Source organism: Zootoca vivipara, chromosome 6, assembly GCF_965207765.1.
Source record: "Zootoca vivipara chromosome 6, rZooViv2.hap1.1, whole genome shotgun sequence".
Classification (NCBI taxonomy): Eukaryota; Metazoa; Chordata; class Lepidosauria; order Squamata; family Lacertidae; genus Zootoca; species Zootoca vivipara.
Genome location: NC_142589.1, coordinates 47,918,015 through 47,928,295, shown reverse-complemented (window position 1 = coordinate 47,928,295; position 10,281 = coordinate 47,918,015). Strand labels below are relative to the sequence as shown.

General features: G+C 42.5%; 1 protein-coding gene across 2 annotated transcripts; it reads left to right on the top strand.

The window, feature by feature from the left end:
* Positions 1-159: 159 nt before the first annotated feature.
* Positions 160-9,997, top strand: HSDL1 (hydroxysteroid dehydrogenase like 1). Of its 2 annotated transcripts, none has more exons than XM_088672053.1 (5): positions 160-1,097; positions 4,257-4,490; positions 4,715-5,160; positions 6,740-6,816; positions 9,007-9,997. In XM_088672053.1, the coding sequence occupies exons 2-5, from the start codon at positions 4,271-4,273 to the stop codon at positions 9,023-9,025; spliced, it is 762 nt and encodes a 253-aa protein (XP_088528179.1). In that variant the 5' UTR covers positions 160-1,097; positions 4,257-4,270; the 3' UTR covers positions 9,026-9,997. The 2 variants fall into 2 exon arrangements, with proteins under 2 accessions (XP_088528179.1, XP_034974171.1); XM_035118280.3 differs by having other exon boundaries at positions 961-1,097; positions 6,589-6,816.
* The last annotated feature ends 284 nt before the right edge of the window (positions 9,998-10,281 follow it).

The window sequence follows — 10,281 nt, the reverse complement described above, 5'->3', positions numbered from 1 at the left end:
ATAGAGCAGCATCCGTTGTCTCTATAGTGAAGCTTTCCGAGTTCAAACAAAATAAAAAATAAAAAAAATTCCTTCCAGTAGCACCGTAAAGACCAACTGAGTTTGTCATTGGTATGAGCTTTCGTGTGCATGCACACACTTCTTCAGTTCAGTTTACGGGAAAAGACCCCTATAGTCAGGAAGGAAGAAGCAGACATTATAGGCAAGGGGTTATAGCAGATGACCTCTGAGGTTCCTTCAGATTTTTAAATGATTCTTTCCATCAGAGAAGTGGGGTTTAAGAAAGGCCACAAGCTTCTAGACCCCCAAATCCAAAGTCACTGTTGGAGGAATCATGAAAGTTGGAGGGGGCCGCAGAGGCCATCAAATCCAACCTCTGACGCTTTTAGCATGCGGTTTTAATAATATGCAAATTAATTTGAATGTAGCCCGTCGCTTACGACTTCAAAAGGGAGATTGAAATTGCGTCTGCTGTGAGGGGAGGGCGGAAGAACATAGCCCCGCCGCCCTCTTTCTAGCATTTCGACTGTCTTTGTTTGTAGTTTTAGCTCCTTGCGGGATCATATTGTCACGCATATGGAAGCCGCTCAGCCATTCGCCTGGAACCCAGAAGTGTAGTTATGATGTTAACTTTTACTTTATGTGGTCTTTTCGTGGAGTCCTTTAAGGGGATGAATATTTACATTAATATAATAAACTTAGGTTCATCTGGACAAAATTTACTTTGGGGCAGATAGTGGCGTTTACTAATTTTAGCTACAAGCGAGGTGTCCATGCAAGGAACAGAAGTGACACGGCATTTTCTGCGCTGCTCGTTTTTACAGCGCGCTCAGGACCCTTCCCTTGTTCGGGCGGACGAAGGGCTTTTGATCTTCTAAAGCTGGCAATACAAAAACATGGAAACTGGATCGCAACTTGACAGGTCGGTGATTTAGCCTACTTGCCAAGCGATTTTGAAAATCCGCTCCCCAGATTTTCCTCATAGCCGCAGGGTCGGGTGGAACTGAGAACGGGAAGGTTTCGTTCCAACTGAAGTAAAGTCAGGTCATTAAGTAAGACAGCCGCGCAGAAACATCGCAGACTGCATAAACAAACAGGTAAATGAAATATGGCAAAATGGGTTTGGCGGCATGGATTTGATTTACTTGCTTTTTAAAGACAATGGTTGGGGTTTTTTGTGTAAAACATTTATAGTATTACTCAGAAGCAAAAGCTCAAAGGTCAGAAGGGGTTGGAGGGTTGGGAATCAACAATATCATACTTTAATAATGTTATTTTGTTCTCTGCTCTAAAGAGCAGAACTGATATTTGGATTTATTAGGAATTTAAAGTTGACAGGTCATTTCTGGAACAGCAGAGACCTCTCTCTTTACATTTATTACTGTTTCATCCAAGAGTGCAAATTGTACCCTCAGTCACATGGAAGCAAAACTCAATTAGTGAGGCTTACATCTGAGTAAATATGCATCCGATCATGATGCAAGTCCACATACACCAAAATTGTCTGACATTTCAAGCTCTATGAAAAATTGATTAAGCTTAGGCTTAATCTGCTTAATTCTGTCTGCTCAGAATTAAGTAAAAGTGAAGTCAGTGGTGCTTGCTCCTAAGTAAGTTAGGTTATGATTTCGGCTGCAGAAAAATGGAAGAAGGGTGCAGTAGGGCCAGGGACAAATGCATAGAGCAGGCATCCCCAAACTTCGGCCCTCCAGATGTTTTGGACTACAATTCCCATCTTCCCCAACCACTGGTCCTGTTAGCTAGGGATCATGGGAGTTGTAGGCCAAAACATCTGGAGGGCCGCAGTTTGGGGATGCCTGGCATAGAGGATAGACTGAAATGGCTTTACAACATTTGTTAACCTCGTACCCTCCAGATGCTTTGAACTGCAGCTCCCATCATACTGGCTCGGGCTGATGTGGTAGTCCAAAACATCTGGGGGAGCACCAGAATGTTGTTGTTGTTGTTGTTAATAATAATAATAATATCCAACCTTACTAATTCATTATTCTTGTTATTCATTGGTTCATGACTTTATTATTCTGCATGTTGTCAGGTGATTGGCAGGTGGGGCTCTTTTCACCTTTTAAAATGGCTTGCAGGGGTTAAAAGGAAACATAGGAAACTCCCTTACACTGAGTCAGGCTGTTGGTCCATCTAGCCTGACTGGCAGCATCACTCCAGAAGGTGTCCAGATGGACAAGCTTATCTGTAAAATAAAAAAATTCCTTCAGTAGCACCTTAAAGACCAACTAAGTTTATATTTTGGTATGAGCTTTCGTGTGCATGCACACTTCTTCAGATACACTAGAAACAGAAGTGTCAGACCCTATATATATACAGAGGGTGGTGGGGGTGGGTGGGAATGGGAGATGGGCTGATGGGAGTGGTAAACCTGTAGATGGCTGTTAATGGCTGCTGATGGCTGCAATTAGTCCTGGGCTGAGGTGCTAAAGAAAGCTTGATCATGCATAATGAGATAAGAATCCGATGTCTCTATTCATCCCAGGTGCTTCCATGGTTTTAAGCTTGGTAATGATTTCCAATTCAGCAACTTCCCTTTCCAGTCTGTTCCTGAAATTTCTCTGTAATAAAACAGCTGCTTTGAGATCTTGTATAGAATGTCCTGGGAGATTGAAGTGTTCTCCTACTGGTTTTTCAGTCTTATGGTTCCTGATGTCAGATTTATGTCCATTTATCCTTTGGCGTAGGGTTTGGCCTGTTTGTCCAATATAGAGAGCTGAAGGGCACCGTTGGCATTTGATGGCATACACAATGTTAGAAGATGAGCAATTAAATAGTCCTGAGATGGTATGTTGGATGTTGTTGGGGCCAGTAATGATGTTGTCCGGGTGTATGTGGCAGCAAAGTTGGCATCTGGGTTTATTGCAGGCTCTGGTACCAGTGTCCATGTTAAGTCTGGTGGTTGTATTATTGTGGGTGAGGAGTTGTTTAAGATTGGGTGGCTGTCTGTAGGCAATGAAAGGTCTTCCTCCCAGAGCTTGAGAAAGGGAGCTGTCATTGTCCAGGAGAGGCTGTAGATCTCTGATGATGCGTTGTACTGTTTTAACTTGGGAGCTGTATGTGATGACTAGTGGTGTTCTGTTATTTTCTTTTTTGGGTCTGTCTTGCAGCAGGTTCTCCCTAGGTATCAGTCTGGCTCTGTTGATCTGTTGTTTAACTTTATCAGGTGGATATTTTAGTTCTAAAAAGGTTTGCTGTAGATCTCTTAGGTGAGATTCTCTGTCTGTCTGCATGCACACGAAAGCTCATACCAAAATATAAACTTAGTTGGTCTTTAAGGTGCTACTGAAGGAATTTTTTTATTTTGCTTCGACTCAGACCAACACGGCTACCTACCTGTAACTAAGCTTATCTGTAGTTTGGTAATGGCTGTGGTTACCGAATTTGCTGTTGCCAGATTGTCTGAGTCTGCAAGAAGGAAGGCTGCATAAAATTTGGCCTAATAAAAATCAGTGAGATGATAATGGCAATGGAGTAATAAGCTCTTTGTGGAAGTCTCATTGAAAGGGTAAAATAGCAACACATGAGCCAGAGTCTCCATACTTGATTTTGGAATGGCATTTTCTGAAAGGAGAGCTTTGTAGCCATCCCATTCTGCAGTGAGTGCTGCCAGACAGATGAAGGCAGTTTTGTTCAGGACGGCTGACTGTGTGAGTTTGGTGGGGTTACCCTGGTATTTTAAGCTGACTTGGTTGTTTTATTTTTCTTTTATTTATTTATTTTCAGACAAACAGCATTTATTCACATCAACAAAAAATACATATAATATCCCCAAAAAGAAAAACAGTACAAAAAAAGAAAAGAAAGAAAAGCAAAAATAATAAATAAATAGTAATAATACACCCATGTGACTTCCCTCCTACAATACTCATCCTCCTTTAAACTTTAGATTTATATTTGCATTGCATCTTGACTTGGTTGTTTTAATTATTTACCATGCTGTTGTTTTTTGATTAGGTTTATCATTATTCTTGTTGTTTATTATTGTTTCATTGTGCTTTGAATGTTATCAACCACTTTGAGTTCTACTGGGATATGTTATGTTAATCAAAGAATAATAGATATATGTGGCAGATGCTCTTGGGTTTTCCTGAAACAAAATGAAATGGTCATTTTTATTTTTAGCATCTTATAACCTTTTGGAATATGAAATCAATGCTTTGGCTAAATGAAGCAATGGGGAAAAATGCATACTTCCTCCTTACAAACATCTTTTGCTTCTTCCCTTCTAGACATCTGTTTTACCATGGCTGCTGTGGACAGCTTTTCCTTCTTGCTCAGGGAGATTGGGCAGGCCTGCAGCTGTGTTGTAGAGACATTGGCTTTCATTGGAGCCTACTACATAATGAAGACATCCCTCACTGTTGCAAGCAACACATACACCCTGGTCAGGTTGTATTTCATTCCTCGGCTGGTCAGCAGGCCTGATTTAGTCAAAGTGTATGGAAGGTGGGCTGCTGTAACAGGTAAGAGACAGTTGGAGCAAACAGATTCTCTAGGGTTGCCATATTTCAAAAATTAAAATTCATGACACCTGCAAAGTTGTTGAGATTTTTTAAGGAAGACCCCCTACTGACATAAAAATGCATAAGCCCTTTGTTAAACGCTCTACAACTATCAGTTGACTAAGTGAATGCGTTTAGTCTCAGGGTCTAAAAATGATCTTCGTTGCTCTTTTGATCTGCTCCAGGTTGTACCTCAGGTATTGGGAAGTCCTATGCTAAAGAGTTGGCATGCCACGGGGTGAATGTTGTTTTAATTAGCCGGAACAAGGAGATGTTGGAAGCTCTTGCCAAAGATATTGAGGATTCCTACAAGGTCGAAACAGAAGTTGTTGTGGTAGATTTCAGCAGGGGCCGCCAGGTGTACCCTGCCATCAAGAAGGCCCTGGTAGGCAAAGAAACTGGCATTTTGGTGAATAACGTTGGCGTGTTCTATGATCACCCGGATTATTTTGCCAATTTGACAGAGGATAAAATTTGGGATCTCATCAACATCAACATTGGAGCAGCTAATATGATGGTGCACATGGTGTTGCCAGGAATGGTTCAGAGAAAGAAAGGCGCTATCGTGAACGTTTCTTCTATGGCATCTTACCACCCCTCCCCACAAATGGCGGCATATTCAGCCTCCAAGGTGAGTTTCAAAATATAAAATATATGTGTTCTCTTACGACGGGTGGGGAACCTCCAGTCCTGCAGCCTTGATCAGGCCCACAAGGTCTCCCTGTTGCCTATGAGGCCGTTTCAGCCAAGCCATAGCCACCTGCCCTTCACCATGGTGCCTGCAAATTCCCTTTCAAAGCTCTGTCTTGCCCTGTGCAGTGAATGGGGCTTCTGAAGATCCAACAATTGTCTGATCACTGCATCTTCAGATGTTCCAAGTGCAGGGCACTTGAAGACCCATGCAGGCAATCTGCTACTGTGGCATCTGCCCCCCTGTCAAACATGGCCTGTGAAGGGTGTGGGAGACAACAATCTGGCTTGCCAGGCTAGAAAGGTTTCTTAACCCCTATCTTATCGGAATCATTATTTCTAAGAGATAGTTACGCATCCTTTCTCTATGGAAATTGTTTTTTTCTGTTTCTGTGGATAAGGACTTTGAGAACTCAAAGTTTTTGAAGCTGGAGTGGGAAACTTCAGGTCCCAGGATAAGTATGCAGCTCTCTAGGACTCTCTCTCTCTCTCTGGCCCTCAGGCCTCTTCTCAGACCATTCCTCAGTAGCCCTGCTTTGCACCCCCTTCAAGTGTTTTAAAACAGCTGGAACATGTCCTTGAAGTCTGATAATGCCTCTTCCTTGCCTGGATGGAGGATATACTATCCTTGGCCTGGAAAGGATTCCTCATCCTTGCTCCAAAGGCTCTTGCATGGTTGAATTAGATGCCTACCACTCCGGCTCAGAGATGTAGAGGAATGGAAGGCAGGATAAAATTTAAAGGGTTCAGGAGCAGCTATGGTGGCTTTTCTGCTTCAAGAATGTATTGGCTTAAGCATTCTACTTTGCTCCAGTGAAGGCAGCTTTATAAATTGAGGCTGCAACCCTATACACGCTTACATAGGAACTTAAGGGGACTTATTAAAAGAGTAACTATGTACAGGGATGCTCTGTTTGCTGAATGGTAAAGCACTGGTGTGTGTTTTGTAAAGGAACCAACAGAGCAATGCTATACATATCTACTTAATGGTAAGCCCTGCTTGAGTTCAATGGACTGACTCCCAAGATAACTGTAGCCTAAATGTGCAATAGCAGTGTTCCCCAACCTGGTGTCTTTCAGATGTTTCTGCTGGGGCTGATGGGAATTGAAGTCCAAATCATCTGGAGGGTACTTGGTTGTGCAAAGCTATGCAAAAGCAGTTATTATTAAGTTGCAATTGGCCAGTCAGCAAGACATACAGAGCTGGGGATGGGTGTTGATTTGGTAAAGCTTTTTTCCATAGCCATCTATTTTGCACCTTGCATGCGTCGATCAAGAGAGGTTGTCTAAGCTGCCAATGTCTGTTCTCCACACCTCTTCCCCATGTTAGATCCAGAGAATCTTGATTGTCTGCTCTTAACCTTGACAGGCTTACCTGGACCATTTCAGCCAATCACTTTATTATGAGTATGCTCCCCATGGCATTTTTGTTCAGAGCTTAACTCCAGCTTTCGTCTGCACCAACATGTCAAAATACAGCCCCACATTATCAAAAAAGAGCTTGTTTGTGCCTTCTGCAGATGAATACGCACACCAAGCTATTGCTACCCTTGGACTATCCAAAAGGACTCCAGGATACTCCCTCCATTCAATACAGGTAATATCATTAATTCAGCTGCTTCTGTGTTACATTTTCTCTTAACTTTTCTTAATTTGGCGGCTGAACCATGCAGCCTGGATTGGTTTTAATGGGTCTTTTGAAGCAAATGCTCACACATGATCTTGGGGAACATGATCTTGGGGAAGGGATGTAGCTCAGTGGTAGAACATCTGCTTTGCATTCACAAGGTCCCTAAGTTTAATCCCCAGCCTCCACATAAAGCTGGAGAGACTGTCTGCCTCTGAAACTTCCACTCAGTGTAGGCAATACTGAGCTAGATTCAGTACGTATAAGGTCAGCTTCCTGTGTATGTTGACTGTCAGCCAATGCTCTCAAAACCCAATTGCTTAATTTTATTGCTGTGTTCTGTTTTGTTTATTTTATTATAGAGTTTTATTTGTTTATTCAATTCTCTTTTTCTGGACAAAAGAAATAAAAGAAGCATAGAAAGCAAAGTGCCGTTCTTACATTGCAACTTGTGTACGATTCTGTGTGTTGCAGGCCAACATATTTTTCTTTCATGAAGCTATCATGACTCTGGACCCAGAGACTGTGGTACTTCGTGTAATATCTTGTGGGTGGGAAAATACATCTCTTCCCTTAGTACAGGGGCGGAGAACTTTTGACCTTCCTGATATTGCTGAACTGCAACTCCCATCATCCCCAGCAAACATGGCCAATAGTCTAGAACAGGCATCCCCAAACTGCGGCCCTCCAGATGTTTTGGCCTACAACTCCCATGATCCCTAGCTAACAGGACCAGTGGTCGGGGAAGATGGGAATTGCAGTCCAAAACACCTGGAGAGCCGAAGTTTGGGGATGCCTGGTCTAGAATGATGAGAGCCATAGTTCAGAAACACCTGGAGGGCAAAAGGTTCCCTACACTTGCCTTAGTGCATCAATTGCTGCTCTTAGTTCTGTACTGCATACATTTTTATTTCTTTGGAACCATTTACACCCTACTTTTCTGCCTCTTTAAAGGAGGTTGCTCAAAAAAGTTTGCAAATCTAAAAGCAAGCATATAAACACATGCCCCACCATTAAAACACAAATCATCAAGCTAAGAGCAGCAGCAAATGAAGAAAAACACAAAGGGCAATACTCAGTATGTTAACCAGCAACGGGCACTTGAAAGTTTTCAGTTTGCAATGCAAATGAAGAGGAAGATAGCTGAACATCTTAGGGAAATGAGTGCCACATATGGGGTGCCACCACATATAGAAGACCCTCTCACGCTTGGCCACCAATCTTGCCACAGAAGGTACTGGCAAATGCAAGGATGGCACAACAGGATGGGGAGATTCACAGAACATGTGACAGCGCTTCAGAGTCCAAAGTCCAAAGCTTTACAGGAGGGGTGGGGAACCTCTGGCTCACAGGCTTACTTAGGTCATCCAGGTCCCATTTGGCCCACATTTGATGTCATATATAACATCAGGTACAGGGTGGGTAAAACATAGCTGGGCCAAAGGGGCTTATGTGGTCCTAAGCAAGCCCCGGTGATCAGCAGATTGTTGGTGCAGGCAAAAAGGGTCACCTGTCATCATTGTAATGCCAGGTGGTTGACCAGGGGTGTGTGCACCACCTGATACTTATGGTAGCCTACAGGAGGTGGGATAGACAAGGATGCCAGGGTGGCTGCAAGTAACCCATGCAAAATGTTGTTAGCCTTATTAAGTTTTAACATTTTTTATAGATGAAGTGCCCAAGCAGTAAACTTCCCCAAAGTTCTTTTTAAAGAAAGTATAAAACCAGCATGTTTGTGTCTTCTGCTGCACTTCCATCCCTTAAATATCTTTTTTAAAAAAAATATTAAAAATGGTAGGTGGGAAGAGTCATATCTCAGTGGCAGAGCATGTGATTTCCATGCAGAGGGTCCTATGCACAATCTCCAGGCAAGGCTGGGAATGTCCCTTGCCAGAGATCCGAGAGAGTCACTGCCAGCCAGTGTTGACAGTATTAAGCTAGATGGATCAATGGTCTGGCTCTATAGAAGGCAGCTTCCTATATTATGAACTGAAAGGAAGGAATGGGAGATGTGGATGATTCGCTGTCTGAAAGAGACTCTTCATGTTAGATCTTCTTGGGTTTTATTTCATGGTGATATTCTAATCTTGCTATTGCTTGTTGCCAAAGGAATACGTTTATGTGGTAATTCTAACCTGTGTTTCCTCTCTCGTCTTCCAGGGTTTTATTGCACAGATAATTCCAGAATGGCTCTGGGTTAGGGGAGTGAGCCGATTGGGCTTATTGTAAAAAAATGCCATCTTGGGAGGAAAAAACGGCATTAAGAATATCAGCTGGAGAACAGATAACATCTAGCAGCCTAGTTGGACAGTTATCACAAAAATCCAGACTCATTGGATGGATTTTCTTCAATAATAATGATAATAATATGTACCTTTTTAAGGAGCCTTCATCTTGCTTCTATCTTGTTGCGGGGCCCATCAAGAATGTTAGGCAGGCAGTGAAAAAGAAACTTGTTATTAGGAAGCTGGTATTCTTTTGTATGATGTCTGTGAGGTCCTGATTTCTACATAGTACTGAGTGATTCTTGCCAGAATCCTTCTGATTTGGATGCTTGGGTACTGAACCCCCATTAAGAGCTAGCAGCAAAGAGGTCATGTGGTGCATAAAGCTCTAGTCTGTGCAAGCCTGGTGCCCTCCAAGTGGTTTGGACTACAACAGCTGTGCTGACTAGGACTGATGGGAGCTGCAGTCGAAAGCATCTGGGGGGTACCAGGCAGACAAAGGCTTTTTCTATACCAAAACTGGGTACTGCTCTTCAAATGGAGTGTTCTTGACTTCTTTCTTGGAAGCGTAGGGAACACCTGAAGCAACTCAGAGCACTACAAAGCATACTGGCAGGAGACCACACAGATAGACTACTGAAGCAATTGGAAACAAATGCTTTCTAGATACTGTGATTTTTAGTGACTTGTTTCAGTAGTCTATCTGTGTGGTCTCCTGCCAGTATGCTTTGTAGTGCTCTGAGTTTGGAGCTGTGAGCACTGAAGAAGACATCTGCTTTTCTATATCCAGAGAAGACTGGTCTCCCCAGCTAGAAATAATAGTATATTGTTTGTCCATGAAATGATGCTCTATAAACTCAAATATTGTATTATACTATGTTTCAATTATATTGAATTCTGCAAATATATTTAGTTGCCTCTCTTCATTCAGTGTGTGGGAAAATGTGTTTGTGACATTTAAAAGATGGGAAGATAGATAGGTAAAACTTTTTTTCAGAACAAACAAAATGTCATAAAAATGTGACAAGCTTTCAGGTTCTCATCAGGCAAGATGTTACATGAAGCAGCTTGAGCAGCAGAGGGAAAACAAGGAACTAGAAAGTTAAAGTGATGCTGTAGCCATGAGATCAGCTTATAGACTAAATTTTAAGATGGAGATCGCTGGCTGAATAGACCCTTCCCAAGTTCTGCAGATACTGGCTTACACAGG